General features: G+C 64.2%; 1 protein-coding gene across 4 annotated transcripts in view; it reads left to right on the top strand.

Moving 5' to 3' along the window:
• The window catches only part of SLC12A7 (solute carrier family 12 member 7), a 54,669-nt gene that overhangs the window by 19,425 nt on the left and 17,673 nt on the right, over window positions 1-17,571 (top strand). For all 4 annotated transcript variants that reach the window (XM_032279161.1, XM_032279158.1, XM_032279159.1 and 1 more), the window contains exons 4-17: window positions 3,260-3,406; window positions 3,936-3,990; window positions 5,097-5,227; window positions 6,551-6,792; window positions 7,998-8,209; window positions 8,916-9,083; window positions 10,804-10,902; window positions 11,545-11,602; window positions 12,280-12,454; window positions 13,609-13,727; window positions 14,104-14,202; window positions 14,802-14,921; window positions 15,563-15,667; window positions 16,536-16,704. In XM_032279161.1, coding sequence (XP_032135052.1) covers window positions 3,260-3,406; window positions 3,936-3,990; window positions 5,097-5,227; window positions 6,551-6,792; window positions 7,998-8,209; window positions 8,916-9,083; window positions 10,804-10,902; window positions 11,545-11,602; window positions 12,280-12,454; window positions 13,609-13,727; window positions 14,104-14,202; window positions 14,802-14,921; window positions 15,563-15,667; window positions 16,536-16,704 — 1,899 coding nt within the window. The remainder of the gene's footprint in view (window positions 1-3,259; window positions 3,407-3,935; window positions 3,991-5,096; window positions 5,228-6,550; window positions 6,793-7,997; window positions 8,210-8,915; window positions 9,084-10,803; window positions 10,903-11,544; window positions 11,603-12,279; window positions 12,455-13,608; window positions 13,728-14,103; window positions 14,203-14,801; window positions 14,922-15,562; window positions 15,668-16,535; window positions 16,705-17,571) is intronic.

The raw sequence follows: 17,571 nt of genomic DNA on the forward strand, positions 1-17,571 counted from the left end.
CCCCCCAGTCCCGCCGCGGAAGCCGGGAGGTTCTCAGGGTGGCCTCCCCCCAGTCCCGCCGCGGAAGCCGGGAGGTTCTCAGGGTGGCCTCCCCCCAGTCCCACCGCTGAAGCCGGAATAGTTCTCAGGGTGGCCTCCCCCCAAGTCCTGCTGCTGAAGCTGGACTGTGGTCACGGTGGTCCCGCTGTGTGTGACTGCCACCAAGTGGGGGTGTCTCAGCCAGTCCCCCGTCACCCCGCATCCGCCTAGCCTGGGGCCCAGTGCTTTGCGTTGGGGCCACCCCGAGTGCCTCCTGCCGGCGTCCAGCGTCCGGCTGACCTGAGTCCCACACAGCACTCGGGAAGTCAGGCTCCTGACCAGGTCTGTCCTTCCTTCTACCGTGAACACGGTGGAATTAATGCTGCATTTCCAGGATACTTGAAGACGCTTGGTTTGTTTTTGAGATGCATCACTTTGTGGTTGAAGTAACCAGGGACAAGTGAAGGACGTGTCCACGTAGCCACCTCAGGTGGGGCCCAGCCTGACGAGGTCTCTCGGCCCCGGCTGTTGTCCCAGGACAGGACAGCGGCCTCTTCAGAAGCTATGTCTCTGGACCTCTTTCTGAGTCCCCGAAGGGCCCTTCCTGGCTAGCGGAGCCTGTGGCCACCCCACCTGTCCATAGCACGGCCAGCCCTCGGGGTGGGGTCTTCATTGCCACACGTGGATGCTGCAGAATCGGGTGTTGCTGCACCAGGCTCAGCGCTCAGCACCTATCTGGGGTTTCACGGGCGCTGGGTGCAGCCTCGAGGCCTCATGGGCTCCAGCTCGTGCCCTGGCATCAAAGCTCAGAGCCCAGGCCTCCCGTTTCTGTGCTGGAGTTTGTGTCGCAGGGAGATGCCAGCATTCTCCAGGTAGCAGGGCCTTCCCACAGGCCTGGTCCAAGGGCTCCGGGAACCGGCTTCCCCTCCGGCTCGGCTGGGCCCCGGCACCACTGGCTTGGCCACCCAGCCCCAACCCCTCAGCCTGGCACAGCCCAGCCTGCCGTGCCCATCTTGGAGACACCCACAGAGAGCACACTGAGGTTCTCTCACCCTCCTTGCCACTGTGCACAAAACATCCAGGCAGGTGCATTTGTTCCTGGCATGCCGTGGACCAGGGCCCAGGAGGCTCCCACCTGGAAGGTTCTCCTGGCCCTCCCCGGCAACCCCTCCCCAGGCCGGTGGCTCTCAGGCCTCTGACCCTCGGGCGCTGCAGGCTGATGCAGCCGTTGAGTTGTGGCAGGAGCAGGGTCTGTGACCCCAGCAGGCCTGTGGTGTGGCGGTGGCAGGTTTCGGTTGCAGTGAATGCACCGCCTCCCTGAGAGGACTGTTGTTCAGCCCGAGGTTTGGAGGGCAGGGCTGCCCCTCGCTGTCCTCTCTGGCCAGGCTCAGAGGCTCGTCCCCAGCAGAGCTGCTCCCATGAAGTAGCCTTTTCAAGGACCCAGGCATCTCCAGCTTCCTGAACCTGAAATTGGATCGGGTTGAGCCCTAAAAGTTGCCTTTTAGGCGGGAACTGAGAGGCGAAGGCCGGCCATGCCCTTTCTTGGGGACTCAGGACCCCGGCCTTTGGCGGAGAACCAGCTTCTGACTTGCCGGTCACGGGGCTGTGGGAATCTGAGGCTCAGCCCTGTGGGCAAGGCCGCTGTGTGTGCCCGGCTCTGCCTGGCCCTCCGCCCGTCGTCTCCTGTGTTGGCTGAAGCCTGGTCATGAAGTCACACCAGTGCGTGTCCCGCAAGCCTTGCCGTCACCCCTGCCCTCAGCGTTCAGTTTTATCCAACGAAAATGCCCCAAAGCCGCTTCTCCACCACCTTCCTGCCCCCTCTCCTGCCACTTCTCTCTTGTTCGCACCAAGAACAAGGCGCAGATTTAGTGGGTGGCAGAGGGCCCAGCAGCGACCCCGGCCCGTCACCCTCTCGGCCCCTCCCCAGGCCCCGTTGCTGCCCTGTTGCTCCCCTCCCAGGGCTCAGGGAACCCAGTGAATGTGCCAGCCTCTCAGGTGTACAGCTTCTCGCTGTTTCCCGGCTGCTTCCTTAGAAATGCTTTTCCCCCGGGTCCAGAGCCAGTGGACCCCAGATTCCTGCCCGGCCCTGGCCGCGGCCTGTCTGTGGGAGGCGTTCCTGCAGTGACCCCGGAAGCCACCCTGTTTGCTTTTGTGGTGTGGCGCTGAGTGTGTTCTCCCTGGGAGCTGCCCTTCGCCCCGTCCCCTGCCCCCATCCAGCCTCTCTCCAGTGGCTGCCCCCTCCCCAGGGCTGGGCCGTGCAGACCCCAGGATCGAACCCTCTCCTCAGCCTCTGCAGGGGGCCTGTTCTGATCTGCGCTGTGACCATTGTTCACAGGAAATGTCTTCAAAGAAAACCTTCCCCCTTTTCCGTGTTGACCTAACCTTGAGACGTTTTCCTGTTCAAACATCACCTTGTGCTGGTGCCAGCCGCCCTCCAGCTCCGCACCGCATGCCTCTGCTCATGGCGGGAGTGGGGCCGAGCGGGCGGTGGGGACGGAGCTGAACTTCTGCCCCAGCCTGGTCCGTCCCGAGCAGGGGAGGGGGACCGCCCGGCAGGCGCTGGCCTGCTCCTGGCAGTGCCGTGACTTTCCGCCCCCACGGGTTTCTTCAGGGCCACGAGGTGTGTGTGTCTGTCTCTGGCACAGGTGTCTGAAGTCAGGCGGCTACCTGCTCCGTGCTGGGGTGGGCGGGCGGCGTGGCCCGCTGGGCAGGTATCTGAACCTCTGCTGCCACCTCACGGTGACCTCCGTACTAGGTTGTCAGTGTGTGCCCAGGGTGGATGCTGAGCTGTGGCTTCTTGTTAGCTTTATGGGCAGCAGCTGCCTCATCCCTGTCTGGCTCTGCGTCTGTGCCTGGGCTCTCCCGTGCCAGTCTGAGCCCCTGAGCCGTCCAGGGGATGGAACCGGGGCCCTCTTGCTCTCGTTTCCCCATAACGTTTCCAGCGTAACAGCCTCTCTCCGTGGGAGGCACAGCGGAGCAGCTGCATCTCGGTTCTCTGCCAGCCATGTGGTTCTGCTTCCCTCTCCCGAGCCCCTCCTCCTGGATGGTTGGGGGTCCTGCCCGGGCCTCTCTGAGCGTCCATCTGTTCTGGGACAGGCTCCTGACCCCCCCGTCCTCCACTGACCCCTCCCTCCTGCTCCTATGTTGCTTTGCCTGCCCAGGGCCTGAGTGCAGCCTGGGAGGGGGCTCCTTGTGGTGGGGGTGGAGTCCCCGGGACACGCTGTGCTCCGCTCTGCTGCAGGCTCCGCGCATGGGTACCTTCATCGGCGTCTACCTGCCGTGCCTGCAGAACATCCTGGGCGTCATCCTCTTCCTGCGCCTGACGTGGATTGTGGGGGTGGCCGGCGTCCTGGAGTCCTTCCTCATCGTGGCCATGTGCTGCACCTGCGTGAGTGTCCCCTGGCCGGGGGTGGCTATTCCTTCCGGTGGTGGCAGCCGGACAGTAGAGTCCTCCCTAGACACCCAGGTAGATTTCCCGTGTCCTCCACAAGAGCCGGGGCAGCTGTGGGAACGAGACGCCACCCCGGCCGGGTTGGCACTGCCGTGTTGAGCAGCGCACTGGTACCTCATTTCCGAGTCTGCGGAAGGGCCTCTCGGCCGGTGGTGGGTGTCCCGTCGCAGCACTGGGGGCTGAGGCTTCCAGGGGATGGACGTCCTGTGTTTTGATAAGGTCACTTACAGTGTGAAAGGACTTTGGGCACTTTCAGAGGTCAGGGAAAGGGGTGGGAACCAGGACACAGCATGCTGGCGCCCGGGAGTCTTGGATTCCTGGTTTCCCAGCCATTCTCTTGAGATCGAGAGCCCTGGGGTGGGGGGCTGGCTTCCGCCGGGAGCCCGGGCATGGGCCCTCCTTCGGGAGTATCGATGCCGGCAGGCTCCTGGGAATCCTCCTCAGATGGCCGCCTGTCGTTTTGCAGACAATGCTGACAGCCATTTCCATGAGTGCCATCGCCACCAACGGTGTGGTCCCAGGTAAGGGGTGTCCTGTTAGAGGAGTCTGTGTTCTACCGCGTGGTACCTAGGAGGAGGCCGCTCGCCAAGGCCTGGCTGGGGCTGCCTGGGGGTCTCGGCCGGGCCTTCTGCGTGTTCTCCACCGGCTCCTCTGCCGTTTGAGCCATGGGTTCATGGCTGTTTGGTTTTCTTCCCTGTTTTGCTTCGTGGTGACCATCTCTTGGTAGGCAGTGCCCATGGGGCAGTAGGCTGGGGAAGGGGAGACAAGGGCGAGCCCAGCGGCGCTGGGATCCTGGTGTGTGCCACAGGCTGAGTTCCTGGAACCTTTGCCTCACAAGGGAAGGTGAAGACAAAACACTGTCCCTGACCTTGTTCATTAATAATAGATCAATTGCAATACGTGATCATTAGCGAACTGAGATGATGCCGCGTCTGCTCCCGAGTCCACGCGTCCCGTGCATGTTAAGGACCAGGCTTCCTCAGCACCAGGTCCTCACACAGCCGTCCTATCCCCACGGGGCATTGCGTGGTACACGGTGGCCTTCGCCGGCCCCAGGAGTGCATGAGAGCCATCACGGGGGTCTCCTTCAGCAGCCAGGGGACCAGTCTCTGCCTCATGATGACCGCATCCATTAGCGCCCCTTCCACATGTCCGCACCCGCTGCTCAGAGCAGGGAGAGCCGCGCTGTCTGGGGTCGCGCCCGGCTTTTCCATCAGTGATGGCGTGCATGAGTCACGGTACACCAGACGACTCCTGAATGTCCTGGTCTCCCTTCTGCCTTTTCTGTAAACAGCACTTAGTGGAAGTGGGGCCGGGCTGACATTGACATACACAGGCCTTTTCCCAGGAGCTGCTGGGGCCGCCTCCTCCCCAGGGAGCCTTAGCCCTGACCTCGTATGGTGCTCAATGTGGTCCTCATGTCCACAAGAGCGTGGCGGGCATGGAGCATGTGCTGAGCCTCACGTGGGGAGAGTTTACCACGGAGGCCACACGTCTTCATGTGCTGCTTTGTGGGTGTGCGAGAGCCTGCACGCTGCCTTCGCAGAGACAGGCTCTCCACCCATGAACGGCAGCATGGATCCGACCCACGTGGACCCGACCCACGCCCGCCGCCTTGTCTCTGCAGCTGGCGGCTCCTACTACATGATATCGCGCTCGCTGGGACCCGAGTTCGGAGGCGCCGTCGGCCTCTGCTTCTACCTGGGCACCACGTTCGCCGGGGCCATGTATATTTTGGGGACCATTGAGATTTTTCTGGTAAGTGTGCTGCTTTGGAAGGGATCCCCCGACAATCTGCGGCAGGGTGACAGGGGCCCTCCCAGCTTGTCTTGTGGTGGCGCCCACAGCACCCTGAGCCATCCTGACCCCGCTGCCCTGGCCGCCCTGCAGACTCTCCTGGGCTCTGGCCATGGTGGAAGCCGTCGGGCGCATCCACTCAGCAGCGACCTGTGTCCCCCTTGGCCACCATTGGTGCCCTCCATGACGGGTGCCTGGCATGAGCTGGGCAGACATCTGGGCTGTAGATCTGAGCCCGGCGTGGGTGCGAGTCTGAGCTGTTTTAGGGATAGGGCTGGAACTCAGCTTAGCAGAACCCCTCACCAGGGTCCCAGCCTCTTCCCTGCCGGATTGATTTGGGCACTTGGCCGAGGGTCACGGAGCCCAGCAACGTGCGACCAGGGGATGTCATCGCCTTCCACAGCAGGCTCAAAGTGCAGGCTGTGGCACGAGTTCCTTGGCCCTCGTGGGGACAGGGACCCCCCTTCTCGGCCCCATGCGACAGGCGCTGTCCTTCTGCTGAGGTTCTGAAACCTGCCATGCCTGCAGGGCCTCGGGACGCCCACCTGAGCCCCTGTCCCCAGTCTTTCTACCGACCCCCTCCCCTGCCAAACCCGGTTCCCAGCCTCCTGGGCTCATGGAGGCAGCCACATGGCCCGAGAAGTTTCTGAAACCTTTCAGTGGGGTCGCGTCCACACCCGTCCCACCGAGTCCCCTGGCCCTCTCCCTCGGTCTTTCCACCTGCCCCGGGCGCCATGGCTGCCAAGACACCATTGCTGCCGCACTCACAGGATCCCGGCTGGTGGGCGTGGGTGCCGTGCCCCCCACGCCTACCGCACCCCCCACGCCTGCTGCACCCTAGTCCTGTCCTGGTCTGGAGGGAGCTGAGTAGCACTGTCCCACATCTCTGTGCCGTGAGTCCAGGCAGGACACAGGCCATCCACAGCCGGCATGGTCAGACCCCGTGTTTGTCCAGGACATCCAGCCGGGCGGGCCACGCTCCCTGGGCAACAGTCACGTTCCTCTCAGCAGAAGATGTTTCTTGGGAGTGTGGATGTTCTGACGCCCCGGGTCCTGAAGCTGCTTTACGGGAGGGCGCCTGGGTGGCTCCTGGGAATCATACAGGCCCTGGTCATCCATTGCTCATGCGCTGACCCCTGCGGGCTCCACCTGGCAGGGATGCGTCCCCACGGCCCCAGCGCCTGTTGGGAGTAGGCCCCTGTGTGGTGCTGGGGGCTTCCAGGAGGGCGGGGTGTTGGGGTGCTATGGCCGGGGACGGCCTCCCGACCCGCCTTGTCCCCGCAGACATACATCTCTCCGGGCGCGACCATCTTCCAGGCGGAGGCCGTGGGTGGCGAGGCGGCCGCCATGCTGCACAACATGCGGGTGTACGGCACGTGCACGCTGGTGCTCATGGCCCTGGTGGTCTTCGTGGGCGTCAAGTATGTCAACAAGCTGGCGCTGGTCTTCCTGGCCTGCGTGGTGCTGTCCATTCTGGCCATCTACGCTGGCGTCATCAAGTCCGCCTTCGACCCCCCGGACATCCCGTGAGTCTGGGGCCCTCTGAGCTGTGTGTGATGTGTGGGGCTGGGGCCAGGTCCCATGGGCTTTGCCCGCCTCTCATCCGTCTTCCCTGACGCCGAGCTCCCCGAGACGGGCTAGACTGGGCGTGACCTCGGCAGGAACCCCCGTGGGCTCGTTCTGGGGAGTATGGGAAACCCAACCGTGTGTTGAGCTGAGGCACCCTTGTGGCTGGGTCTGAGCTCGAAGACGCTCCTAAGTGGCAGGTGGGTGGGCGAGGGGCCTGGCAGGTTTCAGGGGTGGCCGGCGGCCCTCAGCACGGTCAGGCGGCCCTGGTCGTCATGGGGTGACCCCAGCCACTGCCTGGGCCTGGCTCCCTTCTCTCTCCCAGAGGCGCTGGAGGGGCTCTTTTCTCGTCCTCTTGGAGGAGGAGCTAGGGGGCTGGGAGGTGGCCCCGGGTCCTGGAACATCGGATTGGCCACCAGAGGCCCCAGGGAGCAGGTCCCGGAGGGTCTGGGCAGCCAAGCCCCTCGAGGATCCTGGGTTTTGCCATCTCTGCGTGGAGGGAGCCCCTGCGGAACAGCCTCATAGAGACCTCAAAACAGAGGGAGGCAGAACGGCCTCAACCCCACGAGCCTGTTCAGGGACGTGGAGCTGCCCTTCTTCTCCGGGACCCGTTCTGAGCCTCCCGTGACCCCCCACCGATGCCTGAAGCTGCGGTTGCACCGGCCCCGTGTAGACTGTTTTCTACATGCAGGCCTGGTTTATGGGTCGGGCGCAATGCCCCGGCGCTCCGGACCATGGGGAAGTGGTACAAGGTGGCTTGAACACAAGCAGTGAGGTTGGACAGTGGGCCAGAGAGCATCAGACGGGGAGCGATGGCAGCGTGGCTGTGGGTGGGGGGGGTTTCTCCTGGTTCCACCTGACTACTCAGACCCGCGTGGTGGAAACCGTGTGAATTGCTTGCATCTAGAACGTTTCATTTAGCGCGTTTGGACCTTGTGGTTGGCCGAGCCCTGGATGCCGGGGACGGCTGCACCATGTGGCGTTCCTGCTGCAGCCTGGCTCTGGCCCCGGTGTCCGGCGTGATCTGTGGCCATTCCTGTCTTGGGAGGGGCAGGGTGCCAGGAGCCGCTCGTGGGCAATGCCGTGGACGCCCGGAGGGGGATCTGGATGAGGCAGTGCGAGCCACCTTGGCAGCAGCGCTGCCGTGCCTCACTGTCTGCCCCAGGGTCTGCCTCCTGGGGAACCGCACGCTGTCACGGCGTGGCTTCGATGTCTGCATCAAGGCCCGCCTCGTCCAGAACAGCTCGGCCACCTCTGCCCTCTGGGGCCTCTTCTGCAACGGCTCCCAGACCAGTGCCACCTGTGATGAGTACTTCACCCAGAACAACATCACTGAAATCCAGGGCATCCCCGGTGCGGCCAGCGGCGTCTTCCTGGGTGAGGCCCACAGGGCGGCAGTGGGGACTGGGGGGATTGGGGGGGCTGGGGGGGCAGCGGGGACAGTGGGCACTGGCCGTGGTGGGTGCTATTGCCTTAGGGTCACTCCCAGGGCCCCAGTTCCTCCTCCTAGCCAAGCGCCTCCTCAGCTGCTGCTGATGAGCCTCGGGGTCCTGTGTACACCCCTTGCGGGCATAGAAGTCAAACAGGGTGTGTCGGGGAGGCGGCCTCCGTCATGGCCAGCAAGCTGCCCTTAAAGCCATGGATGATTTTCATGGCCCCTGGCAGCGTGTGGGGAGCTTGCCTTGTTAATAAGGGAGTGGTGATGAGCGGTGACGCCCCCTCTGCGTCTTCCCTGATGAGGAGGCTGCCTTGGACCTGCCCCATGGGTTTAGGGAAAAGGACCTCTGGCAGGGTCCATGGGACCTGCTCCGGAACCCGAGACAGGAAGCCTGGGCTTTCTGGGAATGAGGTGTTCTGCACGTGAGGCTTCCCTTTAGTGCTGACGTCCCTCCATAGATTCGGGTAGCTTTCCCAGAGGCACCGTCTCAAACACTGGGGTCCTCGTTTGACTTGGAGCCTGCTTGGAGGGTGCGAGCTCTGAGCCTTCCCTTCAGCCACCCGTGGCACCTGCCAGGGAGTGGGTGGCCCCAAGGTGGCAGCCCTGGAAGGTGCCAGAAACCCATGGATCTTCCTTGCCCGGCAGAGAACCTGTGGAGTGCGTATGCACAGGCGGGGGCGTTTGTGGAGAAGGAAGGTGTGCCCTCGGTGCCCGTGGCAGAGGAGAGCCGCGCTGGCACCCTGCCCTACGTGCTCACGGACATCGCAGCCTCCTTCACCCTGCTGGTCGGCATCTACTTCCCCTCCGTGACCGGTGAGCCCGCCGCGCCCACTGTCTCCTCTCTCTCTCTGTTTTTGAGACAAGATCTCGTTCTGTTACCCAGGCTGGATCACGGCTCACTGCAGCCTCGACCTCCTAGACACAAACAACCCTCCCACCTGAGTCTCCCAAGCATGACGCCATGCCCGGCTAATGTCTGTATTTTTGGTCGGGGGGTCTCCCTTCGTGCTCTGGCTGGTCTCACTCCTGAGCTCAGGCGATCCTTGGCCTCCCAAAGTCCTGGGATGCAGGTGTCTTGAGCCACCTTGCCCGGCTTCTCTCCGTCTTTCTCTTTCTCTGACTCTCTCTGTCCATCTCTCTGTCTCTGTCATTCTCTCCCCCTCTTCCCCCCCATTTCTCTCTCCTCTCTCCTCTCCCACGCGCCTTCTGGCCTCTGCTTTTCTTGCCTGTTTGGCTTGGGGGAGCGGCTGAGGCCTCTGCCCTATGTCCTGGTTGATTTGTGAGAATGCTGTCTGCTCTGTCCCGGGGAGGCCTGTGCTGGGAGAAGCTGTTCTAGGGTTGGTGACAATGCCTGGCACACTGTTAGGAGACGCCCAGGAGTGGCCTCAGTGAGGTCAGAGGCCGGGGACCTTGGCCCCCTGTGTCCTCATCAAACAGTGGCCTTGTTCCTGAGGGGGATGGGGCCTTGGTTCATGCCAGGCCCTTGCACTCCCAGGCTCACAGGCACACACAGGCCCCCCGCTGCCTGCACTTGGCCTTCCTATCGGGACTCCCTGACCCTGCCGGCTGCCCGTGTGGCCTGCAGCTGCCCTTCCGGTCCCTCCCACATCTCCTCCTAGACTTTATCTCAGCGCATCCCAAAGCTCTGGAGCCCAGGGTCAGCTGCAGGCCCTGGCCATGGCTGGTGTCTCCTTTCCCTCACCTCCCCTGAAGGTGGGCCTGTCTTGCTAGGGAGGGGGCGATCGGCCCAGGGTCCTTTCCTCGTGCCTTGGCTCCAGCCTCCCCTGTCTGCTTGTGGTCAGCACTGTGGGTGGAGGGAATGGGGGCAGGGCCTCTGTGTGGCTCCAGGTCTGTGGTCTGTGGTCTGGGGCACTGGGGCTATGTGCTCTGCGCCTCCGGGGCCACCCCGAGCACGGGTGCTTCAGGTCACACCTTAGGTGTGACTGAGCCAGGTGTCAACGGCCCCCTCTGATCCAGCTTCCCTGAGCTCTGTGGGAGCCGACTGTACAGAAGAACTGCACCTGGCCAGGGCTCCCTAGAGCGAGGTGATGTCCACACAGAGCTGCAGCAGGAGGGTCCACGATGTCCATCGGCCTGGCTGGCCCAGCTCTGATCTGTCCTAGGGTTGCTTTCAAAAAGTCTTGGGTCCGGGAGGGCCTGTGAGTCTGCTCAGCACCGTCCTGGGCTGACCCTTGGCCGTGGAATCGACACAGGCCCCAGAGGATCCCTGGGTGTCGGGGCCGCGGGGGTCAGTGTCAGGGCTGGGCCTTGTCTTGGGATCGAGGAATCATCTGGTTTATCTGTGACTCCATGCAGGGGCAGCAGTAAACGTGGGGCTCGTCCGCGTGCCTTGGCCTGCGTCCCCCAGCCGCAGTCCTTCAGCGGCGGCTGGCAGGGCTTGGATTGCAGTCCTGGGCACGGCTCACCCTCGGGGTCTCCCCGGAGACCGCCTGACTGGCTCTCGGGGCCGGGGCTGCCGTCACGTGCTGCTGACTCCTCAGGTGGGTCCTGGCAGCGTTTTCCGTGTCCGCAGGTATCATGGCGGGTTCCAACCGGTCCGGAGACCTCAAGGATGCACAGAAGTCCATCCCCACGGGGACCATCCTGGCCATAGTGACCACGTCTTTCATCTGTATCCTTGGAGGGGTGCAGGTGAGGGAGACACGGGTTCTGGCCTCCGCCTGGGGAGAGGCCCCCATGCCCTCCCGGCTCAGCGCTGCATCCTTAGCCACCGGCGCGTGACTTCCCCGGGTTAGGCTGGGCTCTGACAACGTCATCCTTCCTGAGAAATGGGGCTGGGGCTGCCGTCAGCACCCCGGCTTCTTCGTCACCGTGGGATAGGATCGTATATAAAACAGAAGCAGTCCCTCTGGTGCGTGTGCCACAGTGATGCCCAGCTGTGGCGTGGTGTGTGCTGCCGGCAGGCTGGGCCCGCGGGGCCTCTGGCTCCTCAATCCCGAGGCCGCCTCCTTCCAGTCGGGCTTTGTTCCCTCAGCAAGGTCCCCTGCCCACGGTCAAGTGCAGGCCAGGTGTGTCTCCACCACCCCAGGGTCCTGTTCTGTGACACTGGACAGAGCCCAGGAGGGTGCACTGAGGACGGGGACAGGCTGTGCCTAGGTTGGGGTGCAGGGTGGTCCCCCTGACCTGGAGCCTGGGGCCCGCCGGCCAGCGCGGCTCCCCACCCCCATGCCCCACTGAGGCCCTTGGCTGACTGTGTTTCCTGTACTGAGGACCCCGCACCCGAGGACCCTTCCTTCCTTGACGAGAGCCGCAGATCTCTCCTGCATCGTGCTTTTTGGGGCCTGCATCGAAGGCGTGATCCTGCGAGATAAGTAGGTTTTCCTCTGCGGTGTCCCTGCAGAGCCTGTAGTCTTCGTGGTTTTTCCCGAGGACGATTTTGGCTTTGAAATCACATCCATGTACAGACCCGAAGCCGTCCTGGTCCCAGGGTCGGGCTCCCTCCGTCTGTCTGAGGCGCTAACGTGTCGTCTCTGCCACTGGAGCCACGGACTGGGGAACCCTTAGAGCAAACTCTACTGATGCAGCTGGGGGCACAGGCCCTTCCTGGGGAGGCCACAGGGGTATGGACGGGTGAGGCTTGGCCCTGGGAGACCCCCCCCAGCCCGGCTGCCAAGTGGAGAAGTAGTGGGGTCCCCAGGCAGGTCCTCGCTGAGCCTGCATCGTTGTGGGGTGTGCTGTCTGGCAGCCCCAAGGCCCCGGAGGTCCTACGTGGTCCCTGACTGAAGCCGATGCCAGGCTGGGTCTTCCCTGCTCCCGAGATCGACCCCAAGGGGGGCTGGGTCCCCCCCCCCCCCCCGCTGAAGACTCCAGGGCATTCTGGCCACGCTGGGCAGAGCCTGGAGGGGGTGTCTGCCAATGGGGGCTGGAGGCCGGGCCTCAGCTTTCCAAGGAGTCACCCCCTCCATGCTGGACCTCGTTCTCTGGGTGGGGAAGACATTTTGTCTGACTTCAGCTCATTTCTGAAAGCCTCCCGCCCGCCCACCCGCAGGTTCGGGGAGGCCCTGCAGGGGAACCTGGTCATCGGCATGCTGGCCTGGCCCTCGCCCTGGGTCATCGTCATCGGCTCCTTCTTCTCCACCTGCGGGGCTGGCTTGCAGAGCCTCACGGGGGCACCGCGCCTGCTGCAAGCCATTGCCCGCGATGGCATCATCCCCTTCCTGCAGGTGAGCCCCGCGCACCGGGGGAAGTGTGCTCTGAAGATCGGGGGCTCTGTTCCCCTGTGGGACCCTCACAGTACCGTGTGTGGGACGCATGCCTGCAGCTTGGAGCTCATGGTGGTCGTTTTTCCCTTGGCTGCTGTGCTGACCATGTGGGTGGTGGGTGGCAGGCTGTGAGGGGTGGGCAGCAGGTGGTGGGTGACGGATGGTAAGGGGCGAGCAGTGAGCAGCGGGCTCAGGTGGTGAGTGGTGGGTGGTGGGCAGTGGGTGTGGGTGGTGGGCAGTGGATGTGGATGGTGGGTGGTGGGTGGTGGGTGGTGGGTGGCGGGAGGTGGGCAGTGGGCAGAGGCAGCTCCAGCCATCCCACCTGCAGCTCCCTCTGAGTGCAGCCCCAGGGGTGTTGGGGGTGGCTATGAGGCGCCATAGCCTGGAGTCTGGAGGTGCCTGATCTGCTGTCTGGCCCGAGGCCCCTGCTGCCTCCCCCTTGCTCTGTGTGGCTGAGCTCTTCAGCTCCTGGGAGGCGGGGTCACCAGCCTTTGGCCCAGCGTGTGACTGTTCTGAGGGTTGGAGGGACGCCTGTGTGGGTCTTGTCCGTGTGTCCAGAGCTGCTGACTGTGGCTTCTCCTGCCACTCGGGCCCAGGACAACTGTGGGAAGATTGTGGATGGCAAAGCCGTCGTCCCTGCCTGTCGCTGGCCCGTGACTTCCTCAGGGAATGTTGTGGATGGCAGAGCTGTCCCCACCGTAGGAAAAGTTACAGATTGAAGACCATCCCCACCTGCTGCTGGCCTGTGACCTCTGCAGGGTGCCAACCCACAGGGTGTCAGCTGTTTGTTTGGAAAGTGCTAGAACATTTCTTTGTGGTTGCATCTCGTCAGTCCCAGCTGGGCCTAGGGCTCGGTGGTTGGGGAAACTGAGGCAGGTGGGGGCGGCCTGGGCCACACAGGCTGCAAGCACAGCCAGATGTAGACACATCCTTTGTTAGGGCTTCTTCTCAGGCCGGCTGGGTGATGTCCCAGGACCTCTTGTGAAAGGTGTTTCTGCTGGTATGTGTCTTTAAGACTCACGTGGGCTGGATCCGACCAGCCTGCGTCTTTTCTCCTAAAAAGGGAGGGTGTTTCCTGCCCCATCCACCCCATCTTCCTGCGCTTCTCCCGACAGGTGTTTGGCCATGGGAAGGCCAACGGGGAGCCCACGTGGGCGCTGCTGCTGACGGTCCTCATCTGCGAGACTGGCATCCTCATCGCCTCCCTGGACAGCGTGGCCCCAATCCTCTCCATGTGAGTCCCCGCAGGACAGGGACCTGGGGATGGGTGTACAGGCCTGGAGCGTGGTGCAGTATGGCCAGGAAGCCCTGCTCAGGACAAGCAGTGAACAGGCAGGGCCGGCCGTGGGCAGTCCGGATCCAGCCAGGAAGGGAGCTCAAAGCCAGGGAAGGCAGGTGCACACCTCCAGGGGGGCACCTGCTGGGTTAGCTGGCAACGGTGTCGCTGGAAAGAGCCATGTGGGTGTCTGAACCAGCTCATGTGCAGAGACAGCCATGGGGGGCCAGGGTGGGTGCAGGTGGGAGGGACGGTGACGACAACGGTGGTCTCCCAGGCGGCCGTGATGGGGGCTCGGGGCCCCACCTGAGTCAGCAGCCGGCCGCCCCTGCAGGTTCTTCCTCATGTGCTACCTGTTTGTGAACCTGGCCTGCGCCGTGCAGACGCTGCTGCGCACCCCCAACTGGCGTCCCCGCTTCAAGTACTACCACTGGTGAGGCTGCTCAGCCACGGGTATCGGCGACCCCACAGGCTGGGACCTTTGGTGCCCCTGCAAGGCCAGCTGCCCTGGGCCCGAAGACCCCAGGCGGGTCCTTGACTGTTCCTTTGCGGGGCGAACCCCTGTGCAGCCGATGGGACTGCGGTCTCTCTCCCTCTGCACCTGACAAAGGCCTTTGGTTACCTGGATGCCCAGGTGTCCATGTGCGTCTTGTACCGGCTGTGGTCAGCCAGGTCCTCCCAGGCACGGGGTGTAGCCCGTCAGGGCCGTGGGGCTCCTTAATCCCCTCCCCGGGAACCAGGCGCTGGGTGACCGGAGCCATGGCGTTGCCTGCACAGCCCAGGTGCTGCGTGCACGCTGGGAGTGGGAGCAGCGTCCACCACGTCCTGCAGCGGCAGCTCCTGTAGGGGCCCAGAGAGCTGAGTCACCCTCCGAGGTGGCTGGGTGCAGGCCTGGCCGTCAGGCGTCAGCGACTATGTTCCTTGTGCTGACGGAGGGAGCGTTTTACTGAGGGAGGGGCAGAGTCTGTGTGGCAGTGGCTGGGGTGTGGGCGCTGAGTGGCGTCGGGCTCCCTTGAACCGCCTGCCCCCCAGGACCCTGTCCTTCCTGGGCATGAGCCTGTGCCTGGCGCTGATGTTCATCTGTTCCTGGTACTACGCGCTCTCCGCCATGCTCATCGCCAGCTGCATCTACAAGTACATTGAGTACCGTGGGTAAGTGCCGCCAGCCCCTCGCCGACCCTCCACACTACGCCCAGGCAGTTCTGTGGACGGTACTCCCTGGGGTCCGAACGTCGTGTGCCCTCCTGGGGGCAGCCGGGGGCATATCCAGGTGGGCTGTGCTGTGAAAGCCCAGGTCTCCCTCCTGCCTCTAGCCAGGGCGAGGGGTCTCTGGCCTGGAGCGCTGTCTCGTGCTGTCCTCAGCAGGCGGTGAGCCCGCGGCTGACTATTCCCGCCACGGGTCTCTCTTAGTGTCCCCAGGTTGTGTCTGTACCCACTCGGCAGCCACGGGCACCCTTCCTTGTGCCCTGGCGCCCGCCCTCCCTCCACCTGCACCTGCCTCATTCCCAGGGTCCAGCCACTTCCCTGTCATGGCCTCCTGCCCCCCACCCTGCAAGGAAGACACCTCACATGCCGGTCTGCAGTAGACCTGCTTCCCTCCAAAGCCATGGTGTCCTCTTTGACCCGGTGGCTCCTGGGACAGGCTTGCTTGAGGGCAGGGGTGGGCACGGAGGCCTCCCTCCTCATCCAGGGGCTTTTTCCACGGGGCGCTGTGTTCCCCTGACTCCCCTGCCCTCAGAAGTCCCCTCTTTCCCAGGCGTGTGGCTGGACAAGCCCCCACTTCTTTCCCACAGGGCTGAGAAGGAGTGGGGTGATGGCATCCGCGGCCTGTCCCTGAATGCTGCCCGCTATGCGCTACTGCGCGTGGAGCATGGTCCCCCCCACACCAAGAACTGGAGGTGAGCACCACCGTTGGCCCGTGCCCCTCACAGGCACAGGGGAGCCGTGTCTGAGGTCGGCCTTTGAGTGGGGACCTTTGAGTCTCCGGCCTCTCGCCTTCAGCCGCGCGGTCAAGGTCTGGAGTGTGAACACTGCCCAGTGCAGAGCAAATTGCACAGCTGGGGGCATTGGAGCAGCGGGTCTGTCCCGCTGTGGGTGGGGGCATGGGGAGCCAGCCCGTCTGCTGGCACAGCCCTGCGGCTTGGGGTGGGTGGAGTGGCTGCTGCGGAATCAGGGCCATCTGTGGGAAGCGTCTGCCAGGTTCTGCCCCGCAGGGGCAATCTCTCAGGGTCTCAACAGTGCCTGGGGCCATTGTCTGACCTGCCTAGCCTGTCACCTGTCCCACCTGCCTAACCTACCTGTTCACCTGTCCTGCCTGGCTGGTGCCACCTGCCCCATCTGCCCTGCCTGTCCCACCTGTCACCTGTTCAGCTTATCCTGTCTGTGTCACATCTCTCCCCGTCCCGCTTGTCTCACCTGTTCCTTCTGTCACCTGTGTCACCTGTCACCCATCCACCTCTCACCTGTCCCTTCTGTCACCTGTCTCACCTGTCACCCATCCTGCCTGTCTCACCTGCCCTGTTTCCCCCATCCCACCTGTCTCGCCTGTTTCCCCTGTCCTGCCTGCGTCACCTGTCCTGTTTCACCTGTGCCACCTGTCACCTGTCCTGTCACCCATCCCACCTGACTCGCCTGTTGTTTCCCCCATCTTGCCTGTCACCTGTCCTGTGTCAACCGTCCTGCCTGTGTTACCTGTCTTGCCCTGCCTGTCGATGGGCCATGAGCCAGTGAGTCTCCGTGGTAACAGCTGCCCCACCCCCACTGCAGGCCCCAGGTGCTGGTGATGCTGAACCTGGACGCCGAGCAGGCTGTGAAGCACCCTCGCCTGCTGTCCTTCACGTCACAGCTAAAGGCTGGCAAGGGCCTGACCATTGTGGGCTCGGTGCTGGAGGGGACATACCTGGACAAGCACTTGGAGGCTGAGCAGGCGGAGGAGGTGGGAGTGACCGCCGTGGGGTGGGGCGGGCTGAAGGGGTGGGCGTGGCCGCGGCCGGGCGTGGTCACGGTGGGTGGGCTGCGGGTGGGCGTGGTCGCGGCGGGCTGGCTGAGGGTGTGGGCGTGGTCGTGGCGGGACGGGCTGATGGGTGGGCGTGGTCGCGGCGGGGCGGGCTGAGGGGTGGGCGTGGTCGCGGCAGGGCGGGCTGATGGGTGGGCGTGGCCGCGGCGGGCTGGCTGAGGGTGTGGGCGTGGTCGTGGCGGGACGGGCTGATGGGTGGGCGTGGTCGCGGCGGGGCTGGCTGATGGGTGGGCGTGGTCGCGGCGGGGCGGGCTGAGGGTGGGCGTGGTCACGGCGGGGCGAAGCGGTGGGCGGGGCGGAGGCTGGACCCGAGCCCTTTTCCCACGTGGGCTTGTGGCTGTTGTGTCTCAGCCATGGCGGTGGCCTTGAGCTCACAGTGAGCAGGTGCCCAGACCTGAGGCGGGAGGGCGGGCAGCGCACTGAAGCCTAGGAGCGCCAGCGGCGTCGCGGAAAGCTTGAGAGGAGGTGCTGAGTATCGTTAGCTTTCCCGGGGTGAACCCTGGAACTGCCTGCTCCCCACACGGGCGAGTCGAGCCCGGTCCAGAGCCACAGTCATGGTTCCACTGTCAAAGCTCGCGGGGGGCCGCGTGACCGTGAGGCCCCTGTGCCGCCGAAGTTCTGCCTACCTAGATCTCTGTGGGGAGGGACGGGGTTGCTCGGTGCCACCATCGGCTGCTCTTCCCCCTTGTGTGTGGAAGTCGAGGTCCGCCCCTCGCAGGTGCCCTCTGTCCTCCGTGGGGGTTGGGAGCCAGCTCCCTGCTGCAGGCTCCCCCGGGGCCTGTGGGT

This window comes from Sapajus apella, unplaced genomic scaffold (assembly GCF_009761245.1).
Source record: "Sapajus apella isolate SASKATOON/1434 unplaced genomic scaffold, GSC_monkey_1.0 scaffold11, whole genome shotgun sequence".
Classification (NCBI taxonomy): Eukaryota; Metazoa; Chordata; class Mammalia; order Primates; family Cebidae; genus Sapajus; species Sapajus apella.